The 22,162-nt window shown below is 40.3% G+C and overlaps 1 protein-coding gene across 11 annotated transcripts in view; it reads left to right on the top strand.

Moving 5' to 3' along the window:
* The window catches only part of LOC139387434 (amphiphysin), a 138,506-nt gene that overhangs the window by 38,975 nt on the left and 77,369 nt on the right, over positions 1 to 22,162 (top strand). For all 11 annotated transcript variants that reach the window (XM_071133596.1, XM_071133606.1, XM_071133600.1 and 8 more), the window contains exons 3-4: positions 10,066 to 10,120; positions 15,683 to 15,777. In XM_071133596.1, coding sequence (XP_070989697.1) covers positions 10,066 to 10,120; positions 15,683 to 15,777 — 150 coding nt within the window. The remainder of the gene's footprint in view (positions 1 to 10,065; positions 10,121 to 15,682; positions 15,778 to 22,162) is intronic.

Raw genomic sequence — 22,162 nt, 5'->3', positions numbered from 1 at the left:
TTATTATTGCTCTTTTACACCACAGTATCTCTACTTGCACATCATCGTCTGCACATCGACCACTCCAGTGTTAATGCTAAATCGTAATTGTTTCGCCACTATGGCCTATTTATTCCCTTACCTCCCTAATCTTGCTACATTTGCGCACACACTGTGCATAGATTTTTCTATTGTGTTATTGACTGTAAGTTTGTTTACCCCATGTGTAATTCTGTGTTGTTGTTTTTGTCGCACTGCTTTGCTTTATCTTGGCCAGGTCGCAGTTGTAAATGAGAATGTGTTCTCAACTGGCCTCCCTGGTTAAATAAAGGGGAATGTAATTACTGTAGGCCATCTGCCTGGTACAGTTGAAACCAGGATTAAATCATGAAAATCACACTTCTCCAGTGTGCCAGTGGCCATCAAAGGTGAGCATTTGCCCTCCTGTAGTCAGTTACGCCGAAAAGCAGTCAGGTCAAGACCCTGGTGAAGACGACGAGCACACACATGAGCTTCCCTGAGACGGTTTCTGACAGTTGGTGCAAACATTGTTCAGTTATGCAAACCCACAGTTTCATCATCTGTCCGTGTCGCAGGTGAAGAAGCCGGATGTAGAGGTCCTGGGCTGGCATTGTTACACGTGGTCTGCGGTTGTGAGGCTGGTTGAGCATACTGCAAAAGTTTCTAAAACAACGTTGGTAGAGAAATTAACATTCAATTATCTGGCAACAGCTCCGGTAGACATTCTTGCAGTCAGCATGCCAGTTGCACACTCCCTCAACTTGAGACATGTGTGGCATTGTTTTATTGTCCCCAGCACAAGGTGCACCTGTGTAATTAACGTGCTGTTTAATCAGCTTCTTGATACGCCACCTGTCAGGTGGATGGATTATCCTGGCAAAAGAGAAATGGGATGTAAACAAATTTGTTCACAAAATTTGAGAGATTTTTTTGTTGTTAATGAATGTAATGGACACAGTGGCAGATTGCCAAAATGTGACTTGTAAATTCTCCTACAGTCACAAGTAGTTAAGATGTTTTGAAGTCACACCCCTTGACTTTTTCCAAATGTGTTACCGCCTGAATTTAAAATGGATTAAATGTAGATTTGTTGTCACTGGCCTACACACAATACCCCATAATGTCAAAGCGGAATTATATTTTTATTTTATTTTGACAAATGAAATACAAATGAAAATGTCTTGAGTCAGTGAGTATTCAACCCATTTCATATGACAAGCCTAACTAAGTTCAGGAGTAAAACCTTTTCTCAGCAAGTCACATAATAAGTTGCATGAACTCACTCTGTGTGCTATAATAGTGTTTAACATTATTTGAGAATGACTACCTCATCTCTCTACCACACACATACAATTATATGAAAGGTCCCTCAGTTGAGCAGTGAATTTCAAACACAGATTCAATGCCTTACAAAGAAGGCCACCTATTGGTAGATGTATTAATTACACTTTGGATGGTGTATCAATACACCCAGTCGCGACATTTGGCCAATGGTGAGTTTAAAACCGTTGGAGTTCAATGGCAGTGATAGGAGAAAACTGAGGATGGATCAACAACGTTATAGTTACTCCACAATACTCACCTAAATTACAGAGTGAAAGAAAGGGAGCCAGTACAAAACATGTATCCTGTTTGCAACAAGGCACTAAAGTACTGCAAAAAAGTTTTGTCCTGAATACAAAGTGTTACGTTTGAGGCAAATCCAACACGACACATCACTGAGTACCACTCTTCATAATTTCAAATATGGTGGTGTCTGCGTCATGTTTTCACATTTACATAAATTAGCAGACGCTAAGTACAGTAGTGAGTGCATACATTTTCATACTTTTTTTCATACGGGTCCCCCATGGGAATCGAAACCACAACACTGGCGTTGCAAGCGCCGTGCTCTACCAACTGAGCTGCATGAGTATGTTATGACTATGCTTGTCATCGGCAAGGACTAGGGAGTTTTTTTAGGATATAAAGAAACGGAATACAGTGCTGTAAGCAAAGGCAAAATCCTAGTGGAAAACCTGGTTGAGTTTGCTTTCCAACAGACACTGGGAGACATTCCCCTTTCAGGAGGACAATAACCTCAACACAAGGCCAAATCTACACTGACGTTGCTTACATAGACCAGATTGAATGTTCCTGAGTGGCCTAGTTACAGTTTTGACTTAAATTGGCTTGAAAATCTATGGTAAGACTTGAAAATGACTGTCTAGCAATGATCAACAATCAACTTGACAGAGCTTGACATTTAAAAAAATAAAAATAATTAGCAAATATTGTACAATCCATGTTGGAAAGCTGCTAGAGACTTACCCAAAAAGACTCACAGCTGTAATCGCTGCCAAAGCTGCTTCTACATAGTATTGACTCAGGGGTGTGAATACTTGTGTAAATTAGATTTTTGTATTTCATTTTCAATAAATTAGCAAACATTTCTAAAGACATGTTTTCACTTTGTCATTATGGGGTATTGTATGTAGTGGGGTTAGAAAACATTTTTTTTTTAATCTAGTACACAATAGTACATTTTGGTAGATAGAAGGTGCTCTTTGGTAAAAGGGGTAAATTGGTCATCAAAAAGAAAGGAGGACCAAGGCACTCTTCATATAATGAATTAAAATGCCTTTATTAGTATGGCACGTTCAATAGAAACAGTTTTTTTTTAAACTGACGTGTTTCAGCTGCAGGGCCTTCATCAGGGAGTACAAAAAAAAGGAATACAATGTCCTCTTTTGAACAGCTTTTCCAATTAGCCCTAATTGGAAGAGGGAGTGGTCACAAAATTGATTGGACACACCTAGTAAGCAATACTACACTAGAACAGAGCAAAACATGAACAACAACAGTCTAAACATAGCTGAGGGCAATTGAGCAAAATGTCCACTAGATGACAGCAAATGGACCCATCACGACCCTACAGGAAGGGTGAGAAATCCATATCTTCATTTAAACCAGGGTATTTAGTGGCCTGTAGTTTGTAAATCCAAAAACTTTCCCTTTGGTTTAACTGTTTTAAGACTGTCCCCTTTTCTAATAGAGGCCAGAATATGATCAATACCCATAGCTTGTAGGGAGGCAGGGTTGCCATGGTGTAGGGACTTGTAGTACCTTGCCATGGGGTATCTTCATTGCCTAGACTGTTGTTGTTCATGTTTTGCTGTGTTCTAGTGTACTATGGAATATATTGCTTTCTCATTCTTGACACTTCTCCCAGTCATATTTAAGGTTAGAACTACCTTTCTAAGTGTTCTGATGCTTGGAGTTTAATTTTTGATAACATAGCTACAATATTTCACTTTTTAATGTGTATAGTATCGTTTACTAGGTGTGTCCAATCAATTTTGTAACCACTCCCTCTTCAAATTAGGGCTAATTGGAAAAGCTGTTCAAAAGAGGACATTGTATTCCTTTTTTTTTGTACTCCCTGACGAAGGCCCTGCAGCCAAAACGAGTTGGTTTAAAAAAAACGTTGTTTCTATTGAGCGTGCCATACTAATAAAGGCATTTTAACTAATTATATGAAGAGTGCCTTGGTCCTCCTTTCTTTTTGATGATATATTTAATCTATTTTGAATGTGGAATAAGTCAAGGGGTATGAATACTTTCTGACATATAGATTTGGGGTAAGGCCTTGCGACAGACTAGTGTCCTCCTGTCCAGGACATAGCTGCCTCACGCTGCAGAAACAGGAGATAAACTCCTGCCCTATGGGCCATTTGGCTTGGACAGGGCTTACTTACTAATGCAACATTGTTAGTCAAATTATGGCTCAGTTAGTTGGAGCATGGTCCTGCACTTGCAACATCAGGATTGTGAATTTGATTCCAACATTGGTCATATGCATTCCAGACTCTGACATTGCTCGTTCTGATATTTATTTTAATTTTGGGGGATTTGTGTGTATTGTGTTGTACTGTTAGGTATTACTGCACTGATGGAGATAGAAACATAAGCATTTCTTTGCACCTGCGATAACATCTGCAAGATATGTGTACTTGACCATTAAAATGTGATTTGATTTGAATAGCAACGGAGTACATTTTAACTCTGTTGCTTTGGATTAGGTTCACGTAATCAATTTATCATATTACCATTACTATAATATCATTAAGGTATTGATATATTATTATAACACAATAATAATTATAACTTTATTTCTATAGCATATAACCGTTCAAATCGCTTTATGCCCAAGAAAACAGAGAAATATCACAATGTACAACAGACATTGCAAAGACTGTACACAGTGAAACCTGCAAGCAGATAAAACAGAAGCAGTATTTAGTCAATTAAAATCAATTAATATGGTCTAGATTACTGCTGCAATCCTATTGTGTGACATGAGTAGTGTGAAAGGCTTGCTCCCACATGCACACACTACTGCCAGCTCATTACACACACACACACACACACACACACACACACACACACACACACACACACACACGTGTTCAAGACATTGCATGCATTTCTGGTGGTGAAATCACCAGACCTAATTTTTGTGGCAGCATTTATCAATAACAACGCTATGCTTACTGAGTCTGTACATAGTCAAAGATTTCCTTCATTTTGGGTGAGTCACGATGGTCAGGTATTCTGCCACTGTGTACTCTCTGTATAGAGCCAAATAGCATTCTAGTTTGCTCTGTTTTTTTGTAAATTCTTTCCAATGTGTCAAATCTATTTGTTTTCTCATGATATGGTTGGGTCTAATTAATTAATAATTTGTGAATAGAGCCCCAGGACCAGCTTGCTTAGGGGACTCTTTTCCAGGTTTATTTCTCTGTAGGTGATGGCTTTCTTATGGAAGGTTTGAGAATCGCTTCCTTTTAGGTGGTTGTAGAATTTAACGGCTTTTGATAATTAGCGGATACTGGCCTAATTCTGCTCTGCATGCGTTATTTGGTGTTTTACGTTGCACACAGAGGATATTTTTGCAGAATTGTGCAATCAGTCTCAATTTGGTGTTTGTCCCATTTTGTGAATTCTTGGTTGGTGAGCGGATGGGTTCTATAACTGATTCAAGTATTTTTAGCCAGATGTGGTATGTGGAATTTTATGTTCCCTTTGATGGCATAGAAGGCCCTTCTTACCTTGTCACTCAAATCGTTCACAGCTTTGTGGAAGTTACCTGTGGCGCTGATGTTTTGTATAGTTTTTTTTGTGTGCTCTAGGGCAACGGTGTCTAGATGGAATTTGTACTTGTGGTCCTGGCAACTGAACCATTATTTTTGTCATACTGAGATTTACCCTCAGGGCCCAGGTCTGACAGAATCTGTGAAGAAGATCTAGGTGCTGCTGTAGGCCCTCCTTGGTTGGGGACAGAAGCACCAGATCATCAGCAAACAGTAGACATTTGACTTCAGATTCTAGTAGGGTGAGACCGGGTGCAGACTGTTCTAGTGCCCTCGCCAATTCGTTGATATACAGTTGATGTCGGAAGTTTACATACACTTAGGTTGGAGTCATTAAAACTCGTTTTTTAACCACTCCACAAATTTCTTGTTAACAAACTATAGTTTTGGCAAGTCGTTTAGGACATCTACTTTGTGTATGACACAAGACATTTTTCCAACAATTGTTTATAGACAGATTATTTCACTGTATCATCATTCCAGTGGGTCAAAAGTTTACATACACTAAGTTGACTGTGCCTTTAAACAGCTTAGAAAATTCCAGAAAACGATGTAATGGCTTTAGAAGCTTCTGATAGACTCAAATTATGTCAATTAGCCTATTGGAGGTGTACCTGTGGATGTATTTCAAGGCCGACCTTCAAACTCAGTGCCTCTTTGCTTGACATCATGGGAAAATTTAAAGAAATCAGCCAAGACCTCAGAAAAAAAATTGTAGACCTCCAGAAGTCTGGTTCATGGGAGCAATTTCCAAATGCCTGAAGGTACCACATTCATCTGTACAAACAATAGTACGCAAGTATAAACACCATGGGACCACGCAGCCGTCATACCGCTCAGGAAGGAGACACGTTCTGTCTCCTAGAGATGAACGTACTTTGCTGCGAAAAGTGCAAATCAGTCCCAGAACAACAGCAAAGGACCTTGTGAAGATTCTGGAGGAAACAGGTACAAAAGTATCTATATCCACAGTAAAACGAGTCCTACAGTGGGGCAAAAAAGTATTTAGTCAGCCACCAATTGTGCAAGTTCGCCCACTTAAAAAGACGAGTGAGGCCTGTAATTTATCATAGGTACACACAACTATGACAGACAAAATGATGTTAACCATGTTTGGATGAAAAAGGGGGAGGCTTGCAAGCCGAAGAACACCATCCCAACTGTGAACCAACCATCGAACCGTGAAGCACGGGGGTGGCAGCATCATGTTGTGGGGGTGCTTTGCTGCAGGATGTCACAATCATTATAAGGAGTGGACCAAGATGCAGCGTGGTATATTTCCATCCTGTTATTTGGAAGAGAAAACTTAAAGCACAAAAACAATAAAGAGAATAAACTAAACGTGACGCTACATACAGTGCAGAAAGCAACTACACACAAACATAGTCAAGATCCCACAAATCAAAATGGGAAAATGGCTCCCTAAATATGATCCCCAATAAGAGACAATGATATACAGCTGCCTCTGATTGGGAACCATACTAAGCCAACATAGAAATAAAATTCACCCTAGACAACCCACCCTTAATCACACCCCGACCTAACCAACATAGAGAATAAAAGCTCTCTATGGTCAGTGCGTGACACAGGAGGGAATGGTGCACTTCACAAAATAGATGGCATCATGAGGGAGGGAAAATTATATGGATATATTGAAGCAACATCTCAAGACATTAGTCAGGAAGTGAAAGCTTAGTTGCAAATTGGTCTTCCAAATGGTCATACTTCCAAAGGTGTGGCAAAATGGCTTAAGGACAACAAAGTCAAGGCATTGGATTGGCCATCACAAAGCCCTGACCTCAACCCTATAGAAAATGTGTGGGCAGAACTGAAAAAGTGTGTGCGAGCAAGGAGGCCTACAAACCTGACTCAGTTACACCAGCTCTGTCAGGAGGAACTTATTGTGGGAAGCTTTTGGAAGGCTACCCGAAATGTTTGACCCAAATTAAACCATTTAAAGGTAATGCTACCAAATACTAATTGAGGGTAGAAATAAAAGCTGAAATAAATCATTCTCTCTACTATTATTCTAATATTTCACATTCTTAAAATAAAGTGGTGATCCTAACTGACCTAAGACAGGGAATTTTTACTAGGATTAAAGGTCAGGAATGGTGAAAAACTGAGTTTAAATGTATTTGGGTAAGGTGTATGTAAACTTCAGACTTCAACTGTATATGTTGAAGAAGGTGGGGCTTAAGCTGCATCCTTGTCTCACCCCTCAGCCCTGTGTAAAGAAATGTGTGCGTTTTTTGCCAATTTTGTGTACATGGATTTTATAATGTCTTATGTTTTTCCCCCAACACCACTCTCCATCAATTTGTACAGTAGACATTTGACTCGTACCGAGTCGAAAGCTTTTTTGAAATCACAAAGCTCACTCTCCGTCTCCCCACCTCTCTCTCCCGGTCTCCCCACCTGTCCAATATAATCCTGATTAGAGTGCTTAATAACACCAGGGTGGTTTTACATAGTAAACTGGCCTTCCTTACTCTTTCCCCCTTTCTCCTCCTCCCTTTTGCTCTTCCTTCTTTTCCGCTCTCTACATTTGCCTCTTTTTTAAATCTCTCCCTGTGAACATTTAATGTTAAACATTCGTTAAAGGGGTGTCCCTATATATGCCTTAACTCTGTCCCATCCATCTGTCCACTCCCAGTCCCTCCTCTCCACTGTGACAAATTGTAGCGCTTGTTGCATTCTGATGCAATTCCGAATACTGATGACACTGGTAGACCTGAGCAGTAGATCAAAATGGCAGCTGGAGAATTTAGCTGTATCTCTCTGCTGTGTAGGATACAGCCATAGCCAAAAGTGACATTTAGTGGTTAATTTGTGTCAGTTTAGACCTGGGTGGAAAATATCCATAGGTTGCTGTGATGGGTTTTTCAGGGAGAGACTGTGTGTGTGTGTGCGCGTACACATGCATATATCACATATATCACTTATTTATTATGCATGTGTAATGGAGTTAAGAATGTACCGTAAGCTCACTCCACAGCTAGCTTGAAATTTCACCGATGGAGTCATCCAAGAGGTACATTTTGTATGGCTCAATTGGTTTACACATTGTTTTGTGAAGCAGAGGAACACTGGTTTGAGCCCAGTATGGGTCAGTTGGACAGTGGAGGAAGCTAAGCTGTTAGCAGCACACTAACCCCCGTTACACGTGTATGTTTTTTGAGTGTGTGTGTGTGTGTGTGTGTCTGTGTCTGTGTTGGGGTGTGCATAGCAAGATTACCTACTTATGCACTCTAGTGTGTCTGTGTGTCTTTGTGTGTGTGTGTGTGTGTGTATGAAAAACAGAGGGGAGATACTAGGTGCTAAATTCCCAGCTCCCCCGCAGTAGCCGGAGATTGATTCACCCCACTCCGCTGTGCAAAAGCATCATGAATCAGCGTTGGCATTACAGCAGCTGGTACCACCACCACTTTGCTAGGAACAGGGTGAAGTTTTGCATTTCCCCACTAATGGTTAAGGTTTCGGGGAGGAGAAGCTGATCCTAGATCTGTACCTAGGAGAAACGTTACACTTGAGCGCTGTGTCAAACTGGAGGGCTGGCACTACAGCGGCTGGTACCGCCACATCTGCTGTTGCTAACGCTACACCAGCCAGGTTTTGCAAAGACCACGCCGTGCTAACAAGGCAGCGGTCCAAACCCCCGAAAATGTGTCAGACGGGGAATACCATGCAAAGCTTGGAAAAGCTGTGAATTCAATACAGAATGTTTCATATGGTAAATACGAGGGTGAGCTACAACAAGGGAGGCTGATACCAGAGAACGGTTCAAAGCTAGGGAAAACACAAATTCAATACATGTGTCAAATGGCATGCAAAGCAAGGAAGGCTGAAGTCTTAACCCCAAAATGTATGGTTAATAGCACTCAAAGCTATGTAGAGCACACAAAATGTGTGATACAGTGACAGTATGCAAATATTTCAAGGATTGTAATAGCCAAACCTAAATGCCATGCAAAGCTAGGAAAAGCTATAACCTAGAAGTCATAATGGTAAGTCCCAGGCAAATCTAAGATGGCTTGAAAAGCACTGTACAACTAAATGACATGCATATTAAGTTATATTACTACACTACAAGGACTAGTGATTCAATATTTCTTACTGTATCTGGTTATACCCACAGGGTCCCGACCCCAACCTGTCAATATTCGACACATGTTCCAGCATAAGTTCAAAGTTTGTATAACATTACATTTGCAGAATGAGAGCAAGCTCTTTCTGAAATACATGACATTTACAAGCCTCCAGCTCCACTGATGTAAACATGATGATATGCTATGCCACGCAAAGTCTGAATGAGAAAAAAGCTATGGGACACTGTTGTCTTCATAAAATATCATTAACCCCCTTACTCCCATAGCACTGCATCAATTGTACAAGCAGTGCTGTCATTTCAGGACCATGGACAAAATGTTTGTGTGTAGGCATGAGCAGCCCTCAACTGGCCATCCCCTGTCCATGGTCCTAAAATTACAGCATTACTTACCTACCATGGCCATAATGGCATGTTTGCAATCAGTTCTTCCAAAATGTTCAGCTAGGTAAAATCATTATGCACCTCCTTTAAAATACATTTACAGAACTAAACATTAATAAACAAATGGAATGATGGCTTATTGTTTTCTGAGACAAATCGATTTTTAGCCTCAGCCCCTGACGCTAAATCAAACTGAAAGATTGCTTATCTTTGCGACTGGTTTGAGATCAGTCTTGGGAGTAAATTTATGATGCCATTTGGTACAGCCTATTACTTCTGGAAGGGTGTGTGACATTTTACATTATGTTACCATTAGTTTCGTTACACAACTTGTGTGATGCATGTGGGTAGCTGTTCTTCCAGTAATGTGTGTGTGTGTGTGTGTGTGTGTGTGTGTGTGACACTCAGCCCTCATGCATTTGTCTGCTGTTCTCTCTACAGACGGAGGGCTCCCGGCTGCAGAGGGAGATGAAGGCATATCTGGCGGCAGTGAAAGGTGAGGCACACACACGTACACACACATACCTGGCAGCTGTACAAGGTAAGCCTCAGCAGAGCAAATGTTTACGCAAGATACACATTCACTCATAGGTCAAAACACACATATACTGGGTATTGGGAAAGTATTCAGACCCGTTGACTATTTCCACATTTTGTTGCATTACAGCCTTATTCTAAAATGGATTAAATGTAATGTTTTTCTTCATCAATCTACACACAATACCCCATAATGACAAAGTGAAAACAAGTTTTTAGAATGTTTTGCAAATTTCTAACATTTAAAAGAGAAATACCTTATTTACATAAGTATTCAGACCCTTTGCTATGATACTTGAAATTGACCTCAGGTGCATCCTGTTTCAATTGATCATCCTTGAGATGTTTCTACAACGTTGAGTCCACCTGCTGTAAATTCAATTCATTGGACATGATTTGGAAAGGCACACACCTGTGTATATAAGGTCCCACAGTTGACATTGCATGTCAGAGCAAAAACCAAACCATGAGGTTGAAGGAATTGTCTGTAGAGCTCCGAGACAGGATTGTGTCGAGGCACAGAACTGGGGAAGGGTACCAATAAATGTCTGCAGCATTGAAGGTCCCCAAGAACACAGTGGCCTCAATCTTTCTTAAATGGAAGAAGTTTGGAACAACCAAGACTCCTCCAAGAGCTGGCCGCCTGGCCAAACTGAGCAATTGGGGGAAGAAGGGCCTTGGTCAGGGAGGTGACCAAGAAACCAATGGTCATTCTGACAGAGCTCCAGAGTTCCTCTGTGGAGAATCTTCCAGAAGGACAACCATCTCTGCTGCACCACCAATCAGGCCTTTATGGTAGAGTGGATAGACGGAAGCCACTCCTCAGTAAAAGGCACCTAAAGACTCTCAGACCATGAGAAACATTGAAGCATGGTGGTGGCAGCATCATGCTGTGGTGATGTTTTTCAGCAGCAGGGACTGGGAGACTAGTCAGCATCGAGGGAAAGATTAATGGAGAAAAGTACAGAGAGATCCTTGATGAAAACCTGCTCCAGAGCTCTCAGGACCTCAGACTGGGGTGAAGGTTCTCCTTCCAACAGGACAACGACCCTAAGCACACAGCCAAGACAACCCAGGAATGGCTTCGAGACAAGTCTCTGAATATCCTTGAGTGGCCAAGCCAGAGCCCGGACTTGAACCCGATCGAACATGTCCAGAGAGACCTGAAAGTAGCAGTGCAGCTACGCTCCCAATCCAACCTGGCAGAGCTTGAGAAGATCTGTAGAGAAGAATGGGAGTAACTCCCCAAATACAAGTGTTCCAAGCTTGTAGCATCATACCCAAGAAGACATTTACTTATGTAAATGTGATATAATTTTAAATGTTTAATACGTTTGCTAAAATGTCTAAAAACCTTTTTTTGCTTTGTCATTACGGGGTAATGTGTGTAGATTGATGAGGGGGAAAAAACAATTTCATCCATTTTAGAACAAGGTTGTAACGTAACAACATTTGGAAAAAGTCAAGGCGTCTGAATACTTTCCGAATGCACCATAAATGTCCACACTCGCACACACAAACAAACACATACGCACACGCTAGAGCATGGCAGTCGTCTAATCCTTTGAACATATGTGCCCTCCCACAATACTTAGTATGTGAGCCTATATCTAAACACCTACAGTGGAAAGTAAACATGAATAGCAACTGCTTTAATTTGGAAGATGGTTTTATTTTCACTTCTGAAAGATCTGTGATTTATATCCAGTTCTTGGAATTTGACATGTATGCTGGATCAACAGAAAAACACAAAGTATTAAGACCCGAAAGCCCTCACATGCCATATTGTGTATGATGCTCACATGTACTTTCATGAACAGTAACCTATTTACCTACAGTGGGGCCCAAAATGATTGACACCTTTGATAAAGATGAGCAAAAATGACTATTACATAATTCAAAAACAGAGCTATATTGTCTGCTCCAATAAATGGGAAAATTATATTATTTTAGAGTAATACAATTGCTCAGAGAAAGAGATTTTGTTGAACATGTAATACCTTTTCTCTCTAAAAGGTAGGGGTCAACATGAGGACACCGACGTCCAGACCTTGGTATTCTTTTTCTAATTATAAAAAAAAAATTCAAATGTATTTTCTAATCGGGTTTTCAAGCTTTTTTGTTGTTGTTGTGTAAATGTCACATTTATTTGTATATATCCACTGTACACATGAATCACACCAAATTGGTTCCAGTTTACGTCATGTCATTGGTCACATTTCTCGAGAGTCTCATAAAAACACCCTAACTTCTGTAGGTCTAAGCCCTTAGATCACAATATCTACTAAGCTAACATATGGAATTATTTTAAGATGGTCATAAAATTGATCATTTAGCCATTTGATTTGGAATTTTAGGAATACTGTAGGTATAAAAAAAATATACACTATTGTTCAAAAGTTTTGGGTCACTTAGAAATGTCCTTGTTATTTGAAAGAAAAGCTCATTTTATGTCCATTAAAATAATATCAAATTGATCAGAAATACAGTGTAGACATTGTTCATGTTTAAATCACTATTGTAGCTGGAAACAGCAGATTTTTTATGGAATATCTACATAGGCGCACAGAGGCCCATTATGAGCAACCATCACTCATGTGCTCAAATGGCACATTGTGTTAGCTAATCCACGTTTATCATTTTAAAAGGCTAATTGATCATTAGAAAACCTTTTTGCAATTATGTTAGCACAGCAGAAACTGCTGTTTTGGTTAAAGAAGCAATAAAACTGGCCTTCTTTAGACTAGTTGAGTATCTGGAGCATCAGCATTTGTGGGTTCGATTACAGGCTCAAAATGGCCAGAAACAAAGTACTTTCTCCTGAAACTCGTCAGGCTATTATTGTTCTGAGAAATGAAGGCTATTCCATGCGAGAAATTGCCAAGAAACTGAAGATCTCGTACAACGCTGTGTACTACTCCCTTCACAGAACAGCGCAAACTGGCTACAACCAGAATATAAAGAGGAGTGGGAGAACCCTGGTGCACAACTGAGCAAGAGGACAAGTACATTAGTGTCTAGTTTGAGAAACAGACGCCTCACCAGCTGTCAGCTGGCAGCTTCATTAAATAGTACCCGCAAAACACCAGTCTCAACGTCAACAGTGAAGAGGTGACTCCGGGATGCTGGCCTTCTATGCAGAGTTGCAAAGAAAAATCCATATAAAAATAAAAGATTAAGATGGGCAAAAGAACACAGACACTGGACAGAGGACAGAGGAACTCTGCCTAGAATGTCAGCATCCCGGAGTAGCCTCTTCGCTGTTGACGTTGAGATTGGTGTTTTGCTATGTAGATATTCCAGCTACAATAGTAATTTACAACATTAACAATGTCTACACTGTATTTCTGATCAATTTGATATTTTATTTGCTTTTCTTTAAAAAATAAGGACATTTCTAAGTGACTCTAAACTTTTGAACGGTAGTGTATATACACAATCATTTTAAACATTGCATTTGGCCTTTACTGCTATAGCCCATTGAAACGCATTGAATAACACATTTGTACACAATGCAGGAAATAGCTGCAGAATTAAGTTGGTGAAGAGCAAATGCAGTCAACTGCAGTCAAAACTTCCTGACCTTTGATCACACGATTTTTGTAAAGTTCATACAGTTGACATGTAGGCGCAAGTTAGGAAATAAAATGTATCCCCAGAATGCAACACACTTTGAAAGGCGGTGGCGACTTGACAAAATTGATCTGCTGGAACGCGCCCATTGAGATGAGCATAAGGCTAAACTTTGCTCTCACATGGAGTGTCTGCGTATGTGCACGCTGCCACCACGTGGTAGCTACGGGACCAAAAGAGTGGAGAACGCTCCTGGTTGTCTACCCACTACAACTGTTTACTTTGTGCATCTACGGTACGTCATCTCACTGAGTCTACCTTTAAACCTGCATTACTGCCCCACACTGGCAGAAAGTGACCACCAAAAGCACAAAAACTATAAAAATGGCTCCAAAAATGGCTCCAAGCCTCCCAAGCATGGGCAACTTTCTGTCCCTAACACTAAAACTAAATAATATCAAAATGAAATAGAAATGTTTGTATAAAACTGAAAGTAAATAAAAACTAGTAATGTGGATCAGAAAACTAAATGAAACTAAACAATAATCTGAAACCGAATAGAAATAAAAACGAATATGAAAACACAAGACTATAATAACCTTTTGGTTGATATTTTTCTAAAATATTTTATGAGTTGAAGAACACATTGGGAGGGGGGGAGATCTTAGACCATTCTTCCATACAGAATCCTTCCAGATCCTTGTATATCCTTTGTCTGCCCTATTTGATTCAAACCGTAGGTTTGCAATGGGTTTCAAGTCCGTAGACTGAGGTGGCCATTGCAAAATGTTGATTTTTGTGGCCAATTAGCCTTTTCTTTGTGGATTTTGATGTGTGCTTGGGGACATTGTCTTACTGGAAGATCCACTGCGGCCAAGTTTCAGCCTACCTGGCAGAGGCAAACAGGTTTTTGGCTAAAATGTCCTGGTACTGGGTAAAGTTAATGATGTCATTAACCTTAACAAGGGCCCCAGTACCAGGGGAAGCAAAATAGCCTCATAACATCAAGGTCTATCACCATGTTTTACAGTAGGTATGTTATTTTTTTTTTGCTCATGCATTCTCATTTCAACGCCAAACCCACCGTTGGTATGCATGGCCAAAGTGCTCAATCTTCATGTCATCTGACTTAAGCACTGGTTCCAATCCAAGTGTCAGTGCTGTTTAGCAAACTCCAGGCGTTAACATTTATTGGAGGACATGAAAATAGAGCTCTTTGGCCAAGTGGGTTTGGCATTGAAATGAGAATGCACAAGTGGTTGTCGTACCCTTTTTTTTCATTATGACTAGTCAGCTGCTGCAAGGGGAGCTGATATTTTCGCACAACTATTCTATTTTTACAGACTAAAATGTTGTTTACTATGATGCTGATCTAATATCAGTTTTTCCTTGTCGATCATTTATTTTTAATTTTTTACTAGGCAAGTCAGTTAAGAACAAATTCTTATTTTCAATGACGGCCTAGGAACAGTGGGTTAACTGCCTGTTCAGGGGCAGAACGACAGATTTTGTACCTTGTCAGCTCGGGGATTTGAACTTGCAACCTTTCGGTTACTAGTCCAATGCTCTAACCACTAGGCTACCCTGCCGCCTCATAATGAATACGATTATATGGACAGATCGTAGATCAGCACTCATACTCTGAGATGATTTGTGGATACAGCCCCAGGTCAACATGGCAGTGTTCAGTCTTCCTTTTTGATGCTGATCGTGCACTTTGATGTCCATCATCTGCTCAAAGCGATTTGATCATCATTTTTTTCTTTGTTTGGTAGGACAGTACAGCGCTATTGGGTTGCTTTAAACCTAATCCTGGATTCCAAGAGCGTTCGAAATGGATAATCTTCATTGGAAGTTCTCTTAAATCCAGAACTAGGCTTGATCTGTGTCTGGGAACCTGGTCCAATGGATTGTTTGAAGCTCTTATCATGTTGATGGTGTCTTCTAGCAATGCAACAGGCTTCCATGAATCTGACAGAGTCCCTACATGAAGTCTACGAGCCGGACTGGCACGGGAAGGACGATGTCTTGAGCATCGGGAAGGTGAGCACTACTTTTCTTCTTCTTTCATTCTCATATCCCTCTGTTCTTTCAGTCTTTCGTTCATTGGTAATGGTCGATTTTCAATGCGACTATATGTGATTGGCTAGGAGGGCTCACTCCTGATACTCGGAGGCTAGGAGGGTTCACTCAAAAGTCATGATTCTCTCTGGGGTTTTCATACCTGTATGTCAGTAATTTATATTGGGGGAGGCATGATCACTTATCAGTATTTATGATTTTGCTTTAGTCTGATATGAATCATGTTAGCCTAAATTCTTTCTTAATTTTTTTGCATCTCCATTAGCCGAAGCCACAGCAATCGCTATAGTCTTGTGGTCCATAATTATATTTTTATTCCATTTTTTAAAGGAGACAGGAGAGTCACTCTCCTTTCATATTTTGTTATGCTTTATTGACAAAAATATTAGAAACAGTGGAGACGCAGTGAGAAGTAAGTACAAATGGATTGAACCCCAGTCTCAGGCAGAAAATTGCATATGTGCATGGAACCAGAAGTGTTACCACTGGACCACGGCTCCACACACTGTAGTTTAAAATGATCTAAAATGGTAGATAATACATACTGTATGTGAGCATGTTTCTATCTCGGCCAAGCATACATAGAGAATACATAGACAGCATAAAAAAAGGGGAGACCAACTCCATATGAATGTCTTATGGATCAAAGGTCAATTGATACTCACCAGACGGCTTGCTTGTTTATTTATCGACCGACGGCCTGTGAGGTTCGTAATGAGACTGTTGAAGTCGGAAGTTTACATACACCTTAGCCAAATACATTTAAACTCAGTTTTTCACAATTCCTGACATTTAATCCTAGTAGAAATTCCCTGTCTTAGGTCAGTTAGGATCACCACTTTAAACAATAGAATAATAGTAGAGAGAATGTTTATTTCAGCTTTTATTTCTTTCATCACATTCCCAGTAGGTCAGAAGTCTACATACACTAAATTAGTATTTGGTAGCAGTGCTACCGGGTAGCCTTCCACAAGCTTCCCACAATAAGTTGGGTGAATTTTGGCCCATTCCTCTTGACAGAACTGGTGTAACTGAGTCAGGTTTGTAGGCCTCCTTGCTCGCAGACACTTTTTCAGTTCTGCCCACAAATTGTCTATAGGATTGAGTTCAGGGCTTTGTGATGGCCACTCCAATACCTTGACTTTGTTGCCACAACTTTGGAAGTATGCTTGGGGTCATTGTCCATTTGGAAGAACCAGTTCCTTCCTCATGATGCCATCTATTTTGTGAAGTGCACCAGTCCTTCCTGCAGCAAAGCACCCCTAAAACATGATGCTGCCACCCCCGTGCTTCACGGTTGGGATGGTGTTCTTGGGCTTGCAAGCCTCCCCCTTTTTCATCCAAACATAACAATGGTCATTATGGCCAAACAGTTCTATTTTTGTTTCATCAGACCAGAGGACATTTCTCCAAAAAGTACAATCGTTGTCCCCATGTGCAGTTGCAAGCCGTAGTCTGGCTTTTTTATGGTGGTTTTGGAGGAGTGGCTTCTTCCTTGCTGAGGGTCCTTTCAGGTTATGTCGATCTATGACTCGTTTTACTGTGGATATAGATACTTTTGTACCTGTTTCCTTCAGCATCTTCACAGTGTCTTTTGCTGTTGTTCTCGGATTGATTTGCACTTTTCGCAGCAAAGTACATTCATCTCTAGGAGACAGAACGAGTCTCCATCCTGAGCGGTCTGACGGCTGCGTGGTCCCATGGTGTTTATACTTGCGTACAATTGTTTGTACAGATGAACGGGGTACCTTCAGGCATTTGGAAATTGTTTCCAAGGATGATCCAGACTTCTGGAGGTCTACAATTTTTTTTCTGAGGTCTTGGCTGATTTCTTTAGATTTTCCCATGATGTCAAGCAAAGAGGCACTGCGTTTGAAGGTAGCCTTGAAATACATCCACAGGTAAACCTCCAATTGACTCAAATTATGTCAATTAGCCTATCAGAAGCTTCTAAAGCCATGACATCATTTTCTGGAATTTTCCAAGCTGTTTAAAGGCACAGTCAACATAGTGTATGTAAACTTTTGACCCACTGGAATTGTGATACAGTGAGTTAGAGGTGAAATAATCTGTCTGTAAACAATTGTTGGAAAAATGACTTGTGTCATGCACAAAGTAGATGTCCTAACTGACTTGCCAAAACTAAGTAGCTGAAAGTGGCTGATCATCTGACTGATCACCTCATTCAGGGCAACTCCATACATAAAATGCCATTTGGATTCAGATCTAACCATTGGTGAAGTCGGTGCAGTCTTTTTGGATCTTAAAAAGGTCTTTGATACTGTGAATCATAAGGTTCAACTATCCAAACTATCCTCCCTTAATGTGTCCACTGAAGTCATTAGTTGGATGTTTTCCTTTATGACAAACATAAGTCAGTATTTGTTTGGGGGACACTCAGTCAGACTCTCTTTACTATAAAATTGGGGTCCCACAAGGGTCAATATTAGGCCCTCTTCTGTTTACCATCTATATAAATGATCTCCCACTTGCTTGCCCACAAGTTAACATGCAGTATGCAGACGATGCGGTTCTGTATGTACACAAAAAAAAATTGACAACTGGTTGTTAACAAGTTAACTGATGCTATGGTACATGTTTCTAAATGGATGACTAATTCTTGCCTGCATCTAAATATCGACAAGACTGTTTGTATGTACTTCTGTAAGAAATTCGTTGATTCTTCCCAACCAGCTGTTCATGTTATTAATGGGGGATAATCTGAATGTTGTGTCTAACTTCAGGTATCTTGGTGTAATTTTGGACTCGAACTTGACATTTAAGAAACATCTGAAGAAGGTTGTTAAGTTTGGATTATCCAAAGTTAGGTTTAAATTTGAATTGAAAGCATGGCTAAAATCTATCCAAACCTGTACACATGAGTTATCTGTGGTTCCTCTATGTAAAATGACAGTTGATGATAGTGTTGTTGTTTTTGTTTGAATTATATATTATATATTATTGGTATGTTGTATTGTTTTAGTGAGTATTTGTATTGTGGTTGTGTAATTGTCCTTAGATGCCTTGGGACTACGGGTGCAAATGATCTTTTGGCCAAACCCCAGCACATTTACATGGTTGTTGCATTATTGTAATATTGATTCATGTGCATTATGCCCTATAAATAAATACACAGAACATACGCTACCGTTCAAATGTTTGGGGTCACTTAGAAATGTTTTTGAAAGAAAACAACATTTTTTGTCCATTAAAATAACATCAAATTGTTCAGAAATACAGTGTAGACATGGTTAATGTTGTAAATGACTATTGTAGCTGGAAATGGCAGATTTTTTTTAATGGAATATCTACGTAGGCGTACAGAGGCCCATTATCAGCAACCATCACTCCTGTGTTCCAACGGCACGTTGTGTTAGCTAATCCAAGTTTATAATTGTAAAGGCTAATTGATCACTAGAAAACCTTTTTGCAATTATGTTAGCACAGCAGAAATCTGTTGTCCTGATTTTAAAGAATCAATAAAACTGGCCTTCTTTAGACTAGTTGAGTTTCTGGAGCATCAGCATTTGTGGGTTCGATTACAGGCTCAAAATGGCCAGAAACAAAGGATTTTCTTCTGAAACTCATCAGGCTATTCTTGTTCTGAGAAATTAAGGCTATTACACGCGAGAAATTGCCAAGAAACTGAAAATCTCGTACAACGCTGTGTTGTACTCACGTCACAGAACAGCGCAAATTGGCTTTAACCAGAATAGACAGAGGAGTGGGATGCCCCGGTGCACAACTGAGCAAGAGGACAAGTACATTAGTGCCGTCAACTGGCAGCTTCATTAAATAGTGCCCGCAAAACATCAGTCTCAACGTCAACAGTGAAGAGGCTCCGGGATGCTGGCCTTCTAGGCAGAGTTGCAAAAAAAAGCCATATCTCAGCCTGGCCAATAAAAATAAAAGATTAAGATGGACAAAAGAACAGACAACGGACAGAGGAAGATTGGAAAAAAGTGTTATGGACAATATAAGTTTGAGGTGTTCGGATCACAAAGATCTTTCGTGAGATGCAGAAAAAATGCTGTAGGAGTGCTTGACGCCATCTGTCAAGCATGGAGGGGGCAATGTGATGGTCTGGGGGTGGTAAAGTGGGAGATTTGTACAGGGTAAAAGGGATCTTGAAGAAGGAAGGCAACATCATGCCATACCCTGTGGTAGTTGGATCCAATTTCCTCCTACAACAGGACAATGACCCAAAGCACAGCTCCAGACTATGCAGGAACTATTTAGGGAAGAAGCAGTCAGCTGGTATTCTGTCTATAATGGAGTGGCCGGCACAGTCACCAGATCTCAACCCTATTGAGCTGTTGTGGGAGCAGCTTGACCCTATGGTACGTAAGAAGTGCCCATCAAGCCAATCCAACTTGCTTCAGGAAGCATGGGGTGAAATCTTGAGATTATCTCAACAAATTGACAACTAGAATAACAAAGGTCTGCAAGGCTGTAATTGCTGCAAATGGAGGATTCTTTGAGGGACACAATAATTATTTCAATTAAAAATCATTATTTATAACCTTGTCAACGTCTTGAATATATTTCGTATTCATTTTGCAACTCATTTCATGTATGTTTTCATGGAAAACAAGGACATTTCTAAGTGACCCCAAACTTTTGAACGGTGGTGTACATAAACAGCATACATAGAGCATACTAGACACTGACCCATTTCCTGAACTGAGTCAAGTCAAGAGGATAATAGCACCCCGACAATATCCATCAATATTGATCATGGGAGGAATAAATGATCGTTTTGGAATCAAATAAAACCAGCAGTTTTAAAGATATTTGGCTTTATTGAAAGCAGTAAAGAGATATGATACCAACTGAATGAATTTCTGCAATATTTAAAGTGGAACTGACAGTGTTTTAGCAACATGAAATAGTATTAAAATCATATACACCCACAGGAAGAACGAGCACTTACATATGGTCATTTTCGTAAATTCATAGAATGTTTTGGAATGTGAACATTCTATAGCAGTATACAGTGGGAAAACGGCCATGCGTTTGGATAATAAATAGACACTGCAAGAAATAATAAAAACATCTGTCTTGTCCAGGACCGGAGTCTGCGCAGACCAGTGCACCATAGCTACAGTAGGCCTATATGCAAATAAGCCATTTGCCATCATTCACTTTGAACTGGACTGGGTGTTTACAGGCAATAGCAACAGCGCGACTTTAGATCATTAGAACGCATTTTCCAAAAGCCACTTGAATGTATTTCTGCTAAAATGTAAACACCACGGGAGTCCTCTTACATTTGGGAACTTCAGTCCTATTGATCAAACAACCTTGACAAGGTAGGCTGTCTCTCCCTCAATTGCCTATGCAAATCGACAACAACAAGATCAACTAAAGCTAGACAGAGTGAGATAAGCTAAACTCTAACGAGGGAACATTAGATAAACCCTTTCAAACTTTAAGCTTGTTGGCCATCAGAATTGCACTGAAACGATAGGGAATAGTAAGTAGCCTGCCCGTCCTTCTGCAGCTTGCCTGCCAATGCATGCTTGTCCCAACCTATGTTTTGACAACCGAATGGGAACGTGCCTGCCTACCCGCCCATTTGATCAATGCCAAATACATTTGATTGACAACTAAGAGATATGCTAACTGTGGATAAGTCTTTCAAGTTCAGCATAGCTAGCTTGCAAAGCGATTCACATTTCTTGCTAGCTAACCTAATGACACCTGCATTTCTAACTACTGTAGCCACTGAAAAACAATACGAGGGGAAAAAGTCAAGTCACTCACCCACTCCTCCAATGGCATCACATCCTCGCAACAGCTAGCTAGTTAGCTAGCTAGATAACGACCCAAACTGCCAATTGTTTTTTTAGAAAATGAATGGCCCTTTTTAATGCCCACTTTTGTACATAGGATGCTGTACGTAGCATTTGAACATATTAAAACAAAGCAGAGATACTTAATATTTGTTCGAACTTTTGTGCTATGCATGCAGATGTACATAATACACTACACAGTATATACACAAGTATGGATACCCCTTCAAATGAATGGATTTGGTTATTTCAGCCACAGCCGTTGCTGACCGTTGTATGAAATTCAGCACACAGCCATGCAATCTCCATAGACAAGCATTGGCAGTAAAATGGCCTTGTTGAAAGTCACTGAGCCCATCAGTGAGGCACCGTCATAGGATGCCACCTTTCCAACAAGTCAGTTCGTCAAATTGCTGCCCTTCAAGAGCTGCCACAATTAACTAAGTGCTGTTATTGTGAAGTGGAAACGTCTAGGAGCAACAACGGTTCAGCCGCAAAGTGGTAGGCCACACGCTCACAGAATGGGACCGCTGAGTGCTGAAGCGAGTAGC

The sequence above is a fragment of the Oncorhynchus clarkii genome, chromosome 28, assembly GCF_045791955.1.
Source record: "Oncorhynchus clarkii lewisi isolate Uvic-CL-2024 chromosome 28, UVic_Ocla_1.0, whole genome shotgun sequence".
Classification (NCBI taxonomy): Eukaryota; Metazoa; Chordata; class Actinopteri; order Salmoniformes; family Salmonidae; genus Oncorhynchus; species Oncorhynchus clarkii.
The sequence above is the reverse complement of the archived record's forward strand: the minus strand, read 5'-3'. Positions and strand labels throughout refer to the sequence as shown.